At 36.5% G+C, this 14,726-nt stretch overlaps 1 protein-coding gene across 1 annotated transcript in view; it reads right to left on the reverse strand.

Moving 5' to 3' along the window:
* Positions 1-269: 269 nt before the first annotated feature.
* Positions 270-14,726, reverse strand: part of EOGT (EGF domain specific O-linked N-acetylglucosamine transferase) — a 38,424-nt gene continuing 23,967 nt past the window's right edge. The window contains exons 11-18 of the mRNA XM_031953753.1: positions 14,116-14,208; positions 12,976-13,047; positions 12,753-12,839; positions 11,938-12,006; positions 8,460-8,521; positions 6,775-6,894; positions 6,013-6,115; positions 270-1,348 (exon numbers count right to left, since the gene is read on the reverse strand). Of these exons, the coding sequence (XP_031809613.1) occupies positions 1,202-1,348; positions 6,013-6,115; positions 6,775-6,894; positions 8,460-8,521; positions 11,938-12,006; positions 12,753-12,839; positions 12,976-13,047; positions 14,116-14,208 (753 nt within the window). The 3' untranslated portion in view covers positions 270-1,201. The remainder of the gene's footprint in view (positions 1,349-6,012; positions 6,116-6,774; positions 6,895-8,459; positions 8,522-11,937; positions 12,007-12,752; positions 12,840-12,975; positions 13,048-14,115; positions 14,209-14,726) is intronic.

Here is a 14,726-nt window from a genome sequence, read left to right on the forward strand (position 1 = left end):
GTTAAATAAGATCTAACCTGTTTTCATAATAGTATCCTAATCTAATGGATTCTTTCTTTTTTTTTAATTTGGAAAAAAATACTCTTTACATGTTGACATTGAGATTGAATACAGAAACATATTAAAAATCTAAAACTTGGATCTTTCCAAGGGGATGGTAACCTAGGGAAGTAGGGCTTTATCTACCCCAATGACAGAATCTAAGCCATCTTTAAAAAGAGATACTTTACAAACTAGTAGGTTTTGTTTTCCCTCCCTAAAGGGAAAAGTTAACCAAAATACTGCTACTTAAGAAAGAAAAATTAAATACTTTTTCATACAATACATAGTTCACATTAAAATTTGACTCCTGTTAGTTACATACAACCTATTGCATTTGCATAGGATATAATTTCATCTCAGTATACTTGTTAGTTTATAGAGAAGAGCAAGTTCTTTGTCAAAGATGGGGGTGGAGGGAATAGAGTTCTGGATTTAGATTCATTAAGGCTTATTTTCAAGTTCTGACTCAAACCCTTATTAGCTGTTGACCCCGATCATTTCATTTAACCTTGCTTGGTCTTGATTTCCTTTTTTTGTAAAATGAGTCAGACTCTCATGAATTAACTCTCTTTGTTAGATGAAAGTCAGACTCCAAGTTTTCCTCTCTCATGATTTTCTTTCTCTCCAAGTGTCCAAGGTCTTATGAATTAGATAGACTCAAAGCCCAGAATTTATGCTTCTCTAATCCTATGAATTCTTAAGATTCCTTTGGTCTTCTAAATCCTAATATGTCAGAAATAAGATGAAGTGATGATTGAAATTACAATTACTGTCATACATAAATCTGAAAATAACAACAAAAATCTTTGCAGATTCTGAGGTTGAAATGCTCAATAACTCACCCATGAAATTTTCATTCCTATTAACCAAAAGAACTGAGCAGTCTTATGAGCCTGAATACATTTACAAAATGGAAGGATTCAAATGATCAGTGCAAAAGTCTTTAAATGATCTTGATAAATAGTAATAATATAGAAAAAACAGTCAAGAAAGACCATAGTCCAAATATTTCCACATTCGAGATGTGCATTTTGGTATAAACATGGCACTTTTTTGGTATAAAAAAATTGTGAGCTTGGATGCTCAAGTATTTAGATCCTTTTGGTTTCCATTTCACACCAATGAAATTGATGGAAAAAAAATCATTGACATTTCTTTTTCATAGTTCATCATGTTTCTTCTTAAATGGCCACTTTGGGTGTTGAGACACATGATCTGCAGCCAGAAGGACAATAGACATAAATTCTTCTACATCAAAAGAATAGTTTGTAAATTTGGGGTGCTCTCCTAGAGTTGGATGGTGACCCTGCAGAAACAGAAAACATTTGTAAACAATCAATGTTCCTTAGGTCTTTGCTTCCCATGTAGGAAGAAAACTGCAGTTGTGTTACTGGATATATTAATTTGCTGATGACCATAATTTATGGCTCTTTTTAAACAGGTAGCATATTGGCATGGAATTTAAATTCAATCCAATGAATATTTGCTTGCTTATTTGTTGATTTCATTTATGTGTGTTTACACACACACACACATATATATAATATATATAAAAAGTATGTATTGGGGGGAGAGTATTCAAGAGGAAGCTTAGCGTCATGAATAGAGAGAGAATCTCAAACTCAGTGACCCTGAGCAAATCACTTAATTTTTTCAGATAGAAATGAACATGCTGACTTATAAAACCAAAAGCTAACATTATCTATGTTGTATTATACTTTGCTTATTTTGTCAAACATTTCCCAATTACATTTTAATCTGGTTTCAGCACTTTTTTTCTAGGTAACATTCTGCCAGATCCCACTGGGAATACAGCCTGAACCAGATTAAAATGTAATTGGGAAACATTTAGCAAGATAAATAAAAATACAATAAAATATTGATTATATGACATTGTAAATTCAGACACCTTGTGGTCCCTGGGGACCCCCAGGGATCTTTCTGTATGGACTAGTGGCCATATTACTGTTCTGTGCTGACCTTCACCAGCAGAGAAACTTGCCTCTTTTGGGAATTCCCTGCACCAATGAAATCATAGGCTCAATCTTTATCTTCCCATCCCATGGTCAGGCTAAATAGCACTTCCCAAAAGTAAGTTTCTTGAGAGTGGAAACTGCTTAATTGTCTTTATCTTCCCAGGTCTAACCGAGTCCTGGTGCTTAGCAGTTGCTTAGAAGAGCCAGGAAAATTGGAACAAAATTGAAAAGGATTTAGGAACTTCAATTCCTCCAAGATGGTACAATGGTTAGAGAGTTTCCCTCAAAGCCAAGAACTGTGTTCATATCCACCTATGTAACAGGGCAAATCTCAGTGCTTTAGGTAACCCCATAAGCCTATTTATAGAGAACATGTTCACCTACATTTGTCTAATGAGTTTCCTTGCCAAGGAGTTCCAGTCCCAATACTCAGCATATCTTTTTTTAAAATACGGATATCTCTTTTAACATTATCTTTATTTCCCAAAAAATCTTCCCTCTCTCTTACCCAGAAAGGAGCATATCAAGAAGACCAAATCCTTTTTTAAAAAGAACTACTTTACAAATTGTTTGGTTTCCTCCTAAAGGAAAAAATCTAACCAATCTGTTACTACTATTGGCTAAAGATTTATTATTTGCCATATAACACATAATTTCCATTATATATTAGGGTTAAAGTTAAAAAGAAAGAAAGAGGGGGAAGAAGCAATTCAGGAAATTTGACTAAAATACCAACTAAGGCTAATGTACCCATAGTCCTCTATCTCTGCAACAAGAGAGGGAGGTGAAATCTTATATCGCTTAGACCAGACTTGATCATTACAATTACATAACTTAACAAATATTTATCAAGCCCCTGTTAGTGTGAAGGAATGAAGAAGATACCTGAGATACAAAGCCCATGTGAGGTATTGCCCCTTTCTGAGGTAGACATTTTATTGGCTGATAGGGGTAGGGATAGGGGAAATTTTTTTTTTTGTGAAACACAAAGAAACACAGCAGGGGAGAAACGTAGATTGTGCTGAAATAATCAAAGAAGAAAGCAATCCCTCAGGGAGAAAATAAAGTAGAAAAGGGGAGAGGGGTTGCTGAGGAAAGGCACAGAGTTCTTAGAAAGCTGGGTGAAAGCAGGACCTTTCTGCTTGTTAAAAAAAAAAAAAAAAAAAAAAAAAAAAAAAAGGCTCCAGGGCATCCATTTCCCAGCAACTATTCTGAATATGACTTTTCAGAACTATTATATTTATTGCTGAAAAATTCTGGATCAAAGATCTATTCTAGGACTATGGGATTATTATATAATAACTATATGTTGTCTCTGACAGAAATGTAGAATCGTAATTTCTCAAGCTACATTAGAGATGGGACATTCCTGCACAAAAAGATCCCTGATTTGAGTCATTAGAGGCTGAATGAGACTAGAAATCAGAAGCTAAATCAGATGTCAGAAACCAGAAAAGCTGGGAAAATCAGAGATGATGAAAGAAGTCAAGACATCAGGCTACAGACACAGAAGACCATGGTGAGAAACCCATGAGCCAAGAGTCTGACAGCAGCTGAGTCCAGAGGGGCTTTGTGGGGGATGCAGGGACTTGATGTGATTGGGGGATAATGCTGCTGGTTGAAAGAGCTGACTGGATATACAAGTCAAGTCCTTCATTGTGAGTCAAGAGCTGACCCTTTACATCTTCCATCTCCAGCCTAATGGACAGAAAACCCCTGAAAGACTTGCCTATGTTGCTTTTTAAGTTCCTCTACTGCATCAGGGGAAAAACACCTTAAGGAGACAAATCCTGAATATTTTACAAGTTTCAGAATTAAAGGGAATAACCTTTTGCTTAAAGAGTGTCAAGTTACCCCAAACTTTTAAAGTTACTAACTGGCTAAAAGAAGCTTTAGAAGCATAATAAGATCCATGAAAATGTTTCATCCAAGAAGAGAGTAGAGAGGTTCAGAAAAGGAACAGTGTCATCCAGTAAGTGTGATGCGGTACAATCTGTCCCTTAAAGGGATCACAGATATCAAGATTTACAGCCTAAAATCTTGAATTTTCCTAGAAAAATATAGGATTTCCTATTCATGTGTCTCAGTTCCTAAAAGTTGGTGCTTACTCTTACTCTTGGACATTGTGAAAGAGTGGTGATCAGGTTCACAAGTGGACTGTTATATTTTGATTATTCCTATTTTTGCCTTCTATTGAGTAAATGTTACTTAAGATTATTTTTACTTTCAGATTTAGTAATGTTTCATGTTTAAGTTCTATTGGTATAATTTTTTTTCATATAAAATGGCTCTCTGGGAGGAAGAAGGAGATAGGCTGCAGAAGGAAATTTAGGGCACATAAAAAGAAAAATCTATATCAAGTAAAATTTTTTTTTAATATTAAAGTAAATTTTTTTTTTAATATTAAAGGTATCATTGCTAGTAATTTTATAAATGGGAAGCATATCAGTGAGGGCTCAGGAATTACAATTTTAAGGATTAAAATGTGTCTTTCTCCCACAATAGGTAATCCCTCAGATTCTGAAAGCAAATGTGGCTATCCCATTCTGGGTGTGAGAAATATACAGGCATTCATTTGGTTTCCACAGTTATGAAAATTAAATTGGAGAAATGAAACTTAAATTAGAAAATTGAAACCCACAAGAGTATCAAAGAATAATCAAGAGTAAGGGTTAGTTATCTCCCCCAAACGAATTTAAACTCTTTGGGAGTTTTATTTTTTTTTTTTTTTTGTAATCAGGTCTGAGATTTCAAAATAATTTTTTGTTCTTTATCTCTAGCCCTCCACAATTATCTTCCTCCTAGAATGTAAGCTCCTTGGGGGCAAGGACTGGTTATGTAATGAGGGATGGAGATTCAGGTCCTGTAACTTCAGTAACATCCAATTAATGAGGAATCAGGGGAGGGACTTGTGCTTCAGGATAGGAAATAAAAGGCTGCCTTTGGAGTTTCAAAGATGTGTCTACTAACCAATCTTTCCTGCCTTCATCAATGAGTCAGTGGAGTTCTTGGCAAGATATTTTGTTTCTTACATGGGGAACCATTCCAACCTACCTGATCAGGTACAGATTGGAGTGAATGAGCTAGCCCAAGAAGAGAAAAAGCACTGAGAAAGAGAGTTGGGGAGTTAGTACCATACTCCATCTAGATACGCAAAAACAAAACTTTCCCAAACCTTAAGGAACTTGATTTGGGATGGGGAGTATTGAACAAGGGACTGGAAAAATAGCCTGTGTATAGTAACGTAAATAAATAGCAAATATTGCCTAAATAGTTTCCACCCACAAGAAGTTTACATTCTCCTCCATGGGAATACAACGGGGATACCAGTAAAGATAAGTAAATGCAAAGTGCTAGTTTGCTCTGCCCTCAGAGTTATCTTTGTACTGATCTAGGAAACTAGCAAGACTTCCTTATTTTAGCTCTTGTTCCTTTAAGCTAAAATAACTTACCATTTAAGAGGAAAAAAACTCATTTGGGCTAAAATACATGAATATTTTATCCATTAAATATACTTAATTAAAATATATAGTAATAAAGTATATAAAGTCTTTCATGTATAAATACACTTCTACTATCCACCTCACAGGGTTGTGTTGAAGAGGGCACTTTGAAAAACCTTGAGCAAGGAAATAAAGAGAAGCTATTGAAATATTGTTATTATTGAAGCAGACAGGTAGTTCAGTGAATAAAGCATTGAAAGGAGTCAGAAAAACACTGAGTTCAAATCTGACCTCAGACACCAATTGTATGACTCTGGCAAAATCATTTGACTTCCGTCTGCCTCAGTTTCTTCAACTGTAAAATGGGAATAATTATATTTATTTATATCTACCAGAATTATAAAGACCAAATGAGACGATGTTTGTAACTGTTTAGCACAGAGCCTGGCACATAGTAGGGATTTAATAATAAGTACTTATTCCCTTCCCTTTTCTTTTATTATCAAGGAGAGTCAAATTAAAAACAAGAATATGAGATGGGCAGAATTTACCTTATCTTGGGGGAAGACTTTGTTTTTCTTCTTCCAAGTGACATAGTGAATCCCTCTCAGCCTGGCTAAGTCTAAATAACAGTGTTCATCCTCACAGTTGTACCTACAGACACAAAAATTTTCATCATTAATGGCCCCATAAAGTCTTTCTTTATCATTCAGCAACCTGAAAATAATTCCTAAGAAAAGAAAAAGCCTTCCTGAAAAAGACAAATACATTTTCATCTCTAAACAATAAGGAAAAGAGAAAAACATTTTTGAAAGATCATTAGAAATGGATTATTTGGTCTGTCTTTAGGGTAAGGGTGCTAAAAAATAAATAGTAGAGCCATAGAGACGAGGCTGTGGGTAGCTGGGAGAACACTGGACCTGCCTCTGACAACTAACTAGTTTGGTGGGCCTGGACAAGTCTGTCAGTCTCTCCGAGCCTGTTTCCTCATCTGTAAACTGAGGCTAATTCTTTCCCATCTTGCCTGAGAGGGCTGTTGTGAAGTTCAAAGGAGGTCATGTTTATAAAAGTACTTTGTAAATCTGAAAGTACTCTACAAATACCAGTTACTGTCAAGTCAAGTCAGAGAATTAAAGAGCAGAGGCAATGAACTGGATAATTGTGAACCAGATAATCTACTTGAATTATCTAGATATTTCACCCACATGTCAAAACTCTGAAACTGGTTGAAAACTCCAATTACTACACGTGATGCAGTAGAAATAACAGTGGCCCCTGAGGGCCAGCCCCTCGGTCCTCCCAGGCCCACTCACAGTTCAAAAACCACAGCCCAGTCTGGGAGAAAGAGCAAGTGCGTCAGGCCCGCGCCGTGCATGCCGATGAAGATGTCCGTGTTGTGCGTGATCCTCAGCTGCTCCAGAAACCCAATCTCCCTGCAGAGAGGAGAGAAAATTGTGGGAGGCCAGAAGGAAGCCTTCCTTCAGGGCTGGAAAACGAGAAATGTTTCACCATCTTACCAGGTTACAGAGTCCTGATTGGACTCCTACAGAAATCAGGACCAGATGTGGCATTCATTGGCATGGAGGACTAACTAACAGCTGCCCTGAGAGGTCTCCCAGCCAGTGTGAATAAGAGGGAAGATTTGAACCCAGATCTCCCCACTTGAAACTAATCATCAGGCCATTTAAAGTCTGCTGCTAGGACACTTACTTTATTCTCTCTTCCAGCTGCACCCAGCAGGTGCTTAATAAACGTCTGACAACTCTGAATTGCGTAAGCAGTATAGCTGTATTTTCAGGTCCCCAAGCCTAGAAACCTCCACTTCGAAAAAACCCTGTATCGCAGAATTAAGACATAATCATCTTCTTTTGAGTTCATCCTCTTCCTCCCCTCCAACATGCAATGAGCGGCCACTTCTACCAACACAATCCCTCCTGAATCTGTCCCATTGCTTCCATTTCCACTGCTACCATCCAAGATGGGACCTAAAATAACCACCCTCTACATAGTCTCCCTACTCTAACCAACAGACCTTCTGGAGTGGGGTGGGACGCATTCAGGTTTTGTTTTAGACCCAACCCAAGGCTTCACTGGTATGGGAAAGCTCTTTGAGAGCAGGGGACCTATTTTTCATTTTTATCTTTCTGTCTTGTGACAGATAAAACGTTTGCAAACATAGTTTCTCAGTAATTAATCATTTTATTAATCATGCTAATATATAATTAATAAAAAGTGTCAGTGACACTCTTAAATGCCAAAGACCCCTCATGGAAGCCACTCAATACTTACAGGCTCTTGAAAATGGGTGGTCCTGAGGGTAGCAATAAACTCTGATTGGTTAACAAATAATGAGAATATTATAATGAGAGGTTTATTCTAAGTCTCTTTCACCAAGACTGAGTAATCAGATTCATTCTCCACTTTTTCTCCCAGACCTGTCTCAGTAAAATACAATGGGCTGAAATCCATCAATTCACCTAAATTAATATTTTTTTACCTTTTGAACAAATCTGAATTTCCCCTCTCATTTTTAGCACTGAACTTCAAAGGCTGCCTGAAACATCTACAGGGGCTGATTTCTGAATAAGGAAGCAGAACAGAGGAAAAACCCTTGGGCCTAATTCAATAATTGCTTATTAACACAAGAGAGAAATAATAATCATTTCTCTCAGTCTCCAGTGTCTGACACATAATAGGTACATGATAAATATATGCTTTCTTTTTTTGTAATTGTTCAAACACCTCCCCTATATTTCTAGCTTCTATGGCAGAACGCCAGCCCAGTGATATTCATTGATACACATGTGTGATAGGTGTGAATATCACCATGTGACAAAGACTAAGGCCCTGTAGACTATAGGCAGAATGGATTTAAAATCCCAAAGCAAACCTACTTTCCATAAACACTTAAAAAATGAATGATTCTCTGGTTCTGGTTCCCCATTAATGAGGTTCAAGTAAAAGCCAGCACAGGCAGAAGGGGTAGCTTCATACTCACTTGTATTTGTAATCTACTATTCGGACCTCAAACGAAGACACAGTTTTCAATGCATTTACAAGCTAGGAAGAAAGAGAAATATTTATTCCTTCTCTCATCTCCTTTCTCATCATCTCCAAAAGTTATCAAAGCTAAAATCACATGGTGTATCTTATGTGAACAAAAGCTTTCTCTCCTTAACTCGCAACCAGAACACAAAAAAGGGGATTGAGATTCAGGATGCTATGGGCTCTACGGCCTTAACAGTTACAAGTGAACCTTTCCCCAGCACTGGAAATGTTAACCTGTCATCTGAATATGCAAGCCAAGATCATTTTTTGCTGGGGAAACCCTCTAGACCTGAAACATTTACTCCATTAACAAAAAGAGGTCACTGGGTTTTATCCTGCTAAAACCACAATTGTGTTGCCTTGACTTATCAATTACTTTCCATTTGGTAATAGTGAAAGACAAAAGCACCGAACTAGCAAGTTTTCTGTAATATATTTACAGTATTGCACCAATGACAAAGTGGGATAGAAATCATTTCTCCTCCCTCATCAAATGCTCATAAGACAGTTTTCCTTCCTACTCAGCTCCATTTCCATCAGAGCTAAAGGAAAACTTACAGTTATTCCTTCCACATTTCGATTTTCTTTATCACAGTTTTGATATATCCCAGGTCAGCATAAGAGATTATATGAGAATTGGGGGGGGGGGGGCACTTATGGAAGCCACAGATAACATGTAATAGTTGGTAGATGACAGAAAAAAAATTTAGAAACTCAGAAATATATTTAAAAAGTATATAGAATTTTATAATATATTCTATGACCCAAATTGTACAAGGTGATACCATAAGCACCCCATAAAAATGGGGGGGTAAAAAAATCAAACTTCTTTTCTGGGTGTAAAGTGCCAAAAACTTTTACACGGGTTTTCCACATTGAAGTATCACCATGCCCCTAAACTCGGAAACTGTAGATGAGTAGGGGAATTTGAGTTTCTCATAGGAGAATTAATCAGATTTACACTTTAAATCAAAGATGTCAACTTAGAAAAAACTTCCCAGTCATAGAGCGTCCAACTAGAAATGTACTTTTTCGGAAAATAGAATATTTTCCCTGAAAATCATGATGAACTTGGAGATATGGATTCAATTCATATTCTCATACTGCCATTTACTTCTGCAACCTTGAGAAACCCTTAGTCTCTGTGAGTCTCAGTTTTCCTATCTGTAAAATAAGGAGATTGGACTACATAACTTCTGGGGTCCCTTCCAACTATGGCCCTGCAATCCTAATTTCCAATCATTCCACAAAGGCTGTCATCAAACGTGTATCCTTTCCTCACCCTTGAGGAACGATGTGATTTCATTAAAAATAACTTGATTAATGCATGTGGGCTTTATCATTAATTCACAAATCCAATTATGAAAGAAAATCATTTCTTTGGTGCCTATCAGCTAGCTCTTCATAAAGTCTATACTTTGAAAGGAATATGGTGACTTCATATCTGGAATAAAATCAGTAACAGAAACAGCAAATTCCATCCATGAACTAAAGCTAGGGAAGAATGCACCCGAAAACCTCGGTACCCAAAGTCTGTGGATGGAACATTGTCCATATTGTCAGATTGGCCTTGATATGTTGGTTAGTCTCACTGAACTGTGTTTATAAAATGAGAGATCAGGAGATGATAAGATCAAGAATTAGAGATGGAAGGAAACTAGTCCAATCTTACTCTTTTTGTGTGTTATGAACCTTTTCTCAAATTAATAGTTTAAGTTTGTAAAAATAAGATCTATAGGATAATGAAGGAAAACAATTATGTAAAAAGAGTTATCATAATGGGCAACTAGGTAATGCAGTGGATGAAGCACCAAGTCTAAAGTCAGGATGATTTGATTTCAAATCCAGCCTCAGACACTTACTAGCTGTGTGATTCTGGGCAAGTCACTTAACCCTGTTTGCCTCAGTTTCCTTATATGTAAAATAAACCAGACAAGGAAATGACAAACATACCAGTAGCTTTACCAAGAAAACCCCAAATGGGGTCGCAAAGCGTGAGACATAAACAAAAACAAAGCTATCAGTAAAACAAACTCGAAGATTCTAGTTTTAGAAGCTTTCATTTTATAGATTAGGATTTCAAGGCCCAAAGAGACTATTTGCCCAAGATCATAGAAGTAGCAATGGCCAGAGTTAGAATCCAAACTCAAACCTTTAACTCAAAGCCAACAATCTTATCTTCTCTCTAGTTTATTATACCAAGGAATGGTCCATTGTTTAGAGTTGTACCCCACTCTTCTCATTCTGGGACTTAGACCCAACCTCCACACAGTGAGTTTCCCAAAACAGATTTGTAGAAAGTGATTCAAAACGACATCGGCAGAACCAAAAAAATAACTTTAACTATGATTTAAAAAAAAAAAAAACATTGCACTAGGACAAGAAATTTTGAAATGGATCAGTGAAATGACCCACTACAATTCCAGGGGACCCACAATTAAAGGCCTCTTGACAAACAGGTGATGGGTTCAGAGTGCAGACTGAGTCATAGTTCTTAGACATAGCCAATTCAAGAATTAATTTGACTTAACTATGCTGACTATTTAAAAGGGCTTTATTTTTGTTTTTCTTCCATCTTCCAATGGAGATGAAGATGAGATAGAGACAACAGATTTTTATCATTTGGAAAAAAAAAATCAATCTAAAAAATTAGTGTCCTCCCAAATGCACCAGACCTCCTCCTCCTCCTGTATTATCTATCATGTACAAATCTAAGACCGAATAACAGCTCTCAGCTTCAGGCTAGTCCGTTGCTATTTGTGGTTGCTTTTCATGCCCTTTTATGATCAACTTCCAACAATCTTAGAGGCAGCCTAGAGGCTTTGCAATCAGAGAAGCAGGGTTCAAATTCTGCCTCTGATGTTCACTAGCTGTGTGGCCTGCAGTAAATCCTTAATGTGTCTGGGCAGGCAATGGGGAGAGGACTAGACTGGGTGACCTCTGAAATGATCTCTAATTCTAGAACTATGACACTATTTCTCTTTCACGTACGGTCCTAAAGAGCTGTCTGAGGTGAGGGTCACTTGACCAATATTTAGGAGATTCAGGATTTGACCACAGATCTGCTAGTTCTCATCCAAATGGCTTCTCTGAGATTATTTGCATGAAAACTGATCCCTAAAAGGGTCCAGTTCATCAGGTCTTGGGTAGGAAGTTGATTATCATGAATACAGTAGCTATTGTTATGATTTCCATTTTGTAGATGAGAAAATTGAGATAAAGGGGTAAAGTGATTTGTCCAGGATTACAAAATTAGTAAGGGTCTGAGGCCAGATTCAAATTCAGATACTTTTGACTCCAAGCCCAACGCTCACTTCAGTATGCTTATAAGAAGCTACTAATTCAGATGAAAACTTTTCTTTAATATGAAAAAGAACTACAAAGCAAATTCAATGTGACAGTAATCAAAATATTCAGCAAAAACCAACCTCGTTCTGGTTTAATATCTTCCGATATTCTGTACTGCGGGCAAGGATAGTGACACGGATTTTTCCATCCTGCATTCAAACAAAAAAGGCAAATTATGCTGTAATACTGACTAAATAAAAAGACTGTCCCAAAAGCCTAGTATGGTTTTAATTTTTATTTCTAATCTAAACTTTGGGAACATACCAAGTAATAACTTGCCGACTGCATTCAGTAAAGAAACTCCTAAATTGGATACAATTCGGAAAATTCTTTTGATTAGGATTCTCTAAGCATTCTTTTCATCTGGATCATTAGCCAACCAGGTCTTGTGATGACCACAAAGCACAACCATCATAGCCAAGGGATAAAGCATGTTCATTCCACAAGCACTTAGGACTAACTATTGTATGTGCAGACAGTACAAGTGCAAAGGTAAAATCAAAACTGCCCTGACCTCAAGAACCTTACATTCTAACAGAAGTTTATAATCTTTCTTCTTTTTCATTGCTCCTATCTGATTTATTTAGCTTAGTCGATGGGCAAAGAAGTGAGGGGGGCCAATTAGGGGAGAATTTGCTTTCTTGTTTCCAAGATACATGTTTGAACACTCATCATTCTACAAAATCATAAGAGTTTGACTTAAGGAAATCCAACCCTCTCAGATAAGCAAGGAAAAAAAGGATAAATAGATCCTTTTCACTTTTCTTTTCTCCCTCGCCCTCACTCTCTCTCCTTCTCTTTCTCCTTCTTCTTCTCCTTTTCCTTCTCCTGTTTATTTGTTTTAACTTACACTGAGGGGAAAGGTCAAGCTTAAGATAGACAACATAAAGATTACCTGTGGTCCATCCCGTGTGATGTTCAATCTGTACAACACATGCTGGGAAAATGCTCGAAATAATCCCGTATTTTGGCAGCCAGAGATCTAAAATCAAAGTCATAGCTGTCACACTCAAGCACAGTCCTCCCAAAAGCTGTTTTTGTTGGCCCATAATCTATGTCTCGAATAACCAAGTCCCTATAATATAGATTTTTATACCCAGTTTTTCAGTAGTTATTACCAATGGCGTGTTGTAGAACAATCCATATCTCATTCGGGGAAGTAAGGAAAAGACAGCTTCCTTGAAACATACCTAAAGGAAAAAGTTTAAAAGTGATGCAAGCCTTACAGGTCACATAGTAATTTAGAAAAACTACAAATCAGTATTACCTGTGTTAGACTGTATTATCATCTATTTTATTAAACATAATGTATATGTAGGTGCATTTATATATTCTATATATGTGTGCATACATACACACATATATAATATACATATACATATATAATATACATATAACAATACACCCATGCACAATATACACATATATACATGTGCAGATATGTCTCCATATGACATAGATATATGTAAATGTTTATATAAGAGAAATTAGGATCATATCCTAAAGGACCAGAAGATCATAGACTTAGAGCTTAAATAAATTTTAGAGATTATCTAGTTCTACTCTTTCCCTGAGAATTTGAGTCAAGAGATTAATGATTTGTGCAAAGTTATACATGAGCTTGTAGTAAATAGCAATACCAGAATCTGAATCCATGACCTTACTCCAAATTTAACTTTCTTTCCTTTGCATTTCTGTCTCCCGAGTTTGTTATCATCCCACCAGATGATATTTTAATAGATTTTATTGATATATTTTGGATTTTTTATTAATAAAATTTGTTCTTTCATCACCTACTTATCTCTTCCCTTACTATACCTAGAGAGTTATCCTTTCTACCAAAGAATTTTTGTTCAAATGGGAAGAGAAAAAAATTCAATGAAACTAACTAATCAATTCTAATTCAATTCTAATCAATCAATTTAATTCAATCAAACTAATCAAAATTAAAAAAAAAAAAAACAATGTTGCCCAGTTCTGCAAAAGAATAGGAATACCGGGGGGGGGGGGGGGGGGGGGGGGGGGGGGGGGGGGGGGGGGGGGGGGGAGGCACTTTTTCAAATTTCTGTGAAAGCGAATGTTATAACATTATAAAAAACTGACACTTTCTAAAAGACACACTTTTCAATTGTCAATAAGTAGCGACATTCTATTTTTTAAATTATAATGATAACCTAGAATTCTATACCAAAGATGTGCCCTTATTTCACAGGTAAACTAGGTGCCCATGATACATATCTGTATAAAGTTTTCAGTACCGTTTTTGAATCATATACTTTCAGATGGATGACATCATAGTCGGTGAATGCCTTCCAAGTCTCACTGAATAGATCCCCATATCCATAGGAGCTCTGAAAATGTACAAATAAAAACAAACATGCACACATAACTGTAATGGAGGAATTTAGAATTTGGAGGGAAATTTGGATTTTTCAAAGAAGGTGTATAAGTGGTTGTCCAAGCATTCAACTTTTTCCATTTGGTGATTTAAAGTAGTCAAGAATATCTAAAGGAATAGCTGGTTAAAACACTTAACCAAATGACTGGTCATTTTTTCACTGTGAGTACCAATACTCAAGATAATAATAAAAGACCTGAGATCTTTGCCATAATGAATCATATCAGAAGTAATATATCGGCAACAAAAGTAGCCTCCTCAATCTGCTACATATTTTTTCCCGCCAAGCCCATTTGGGCAATTTTCCATGATATTCTGTCTTGCCCTTTGTTTGTTTTCCCTGTGATTCATAATTAAGCATCCAATAAGCATCTATTACATATCAGGCTTTTTGCTTGGCACTGGGGCTACAATGACAAGGGAAGAGTTTATATTCTAACAGAAGAGACAACATATATACTTGTATATATC

Source organism: Sarcophilus harrisii, chromosome 1 (genome assembly GCF_902635505.1).
Source record: "Sarcophilus harrisii chromosome 1, mSarHar1.11, whole genome shotgun sequence".
Taxonomy (NCBI): domain Eukaryota; kingdom Metazoa; phylum Chordata; class Mammalia; order Dasyuromorphia; family Dasyuridae; genus Sarcophilus; species Sarcophilus harrisii.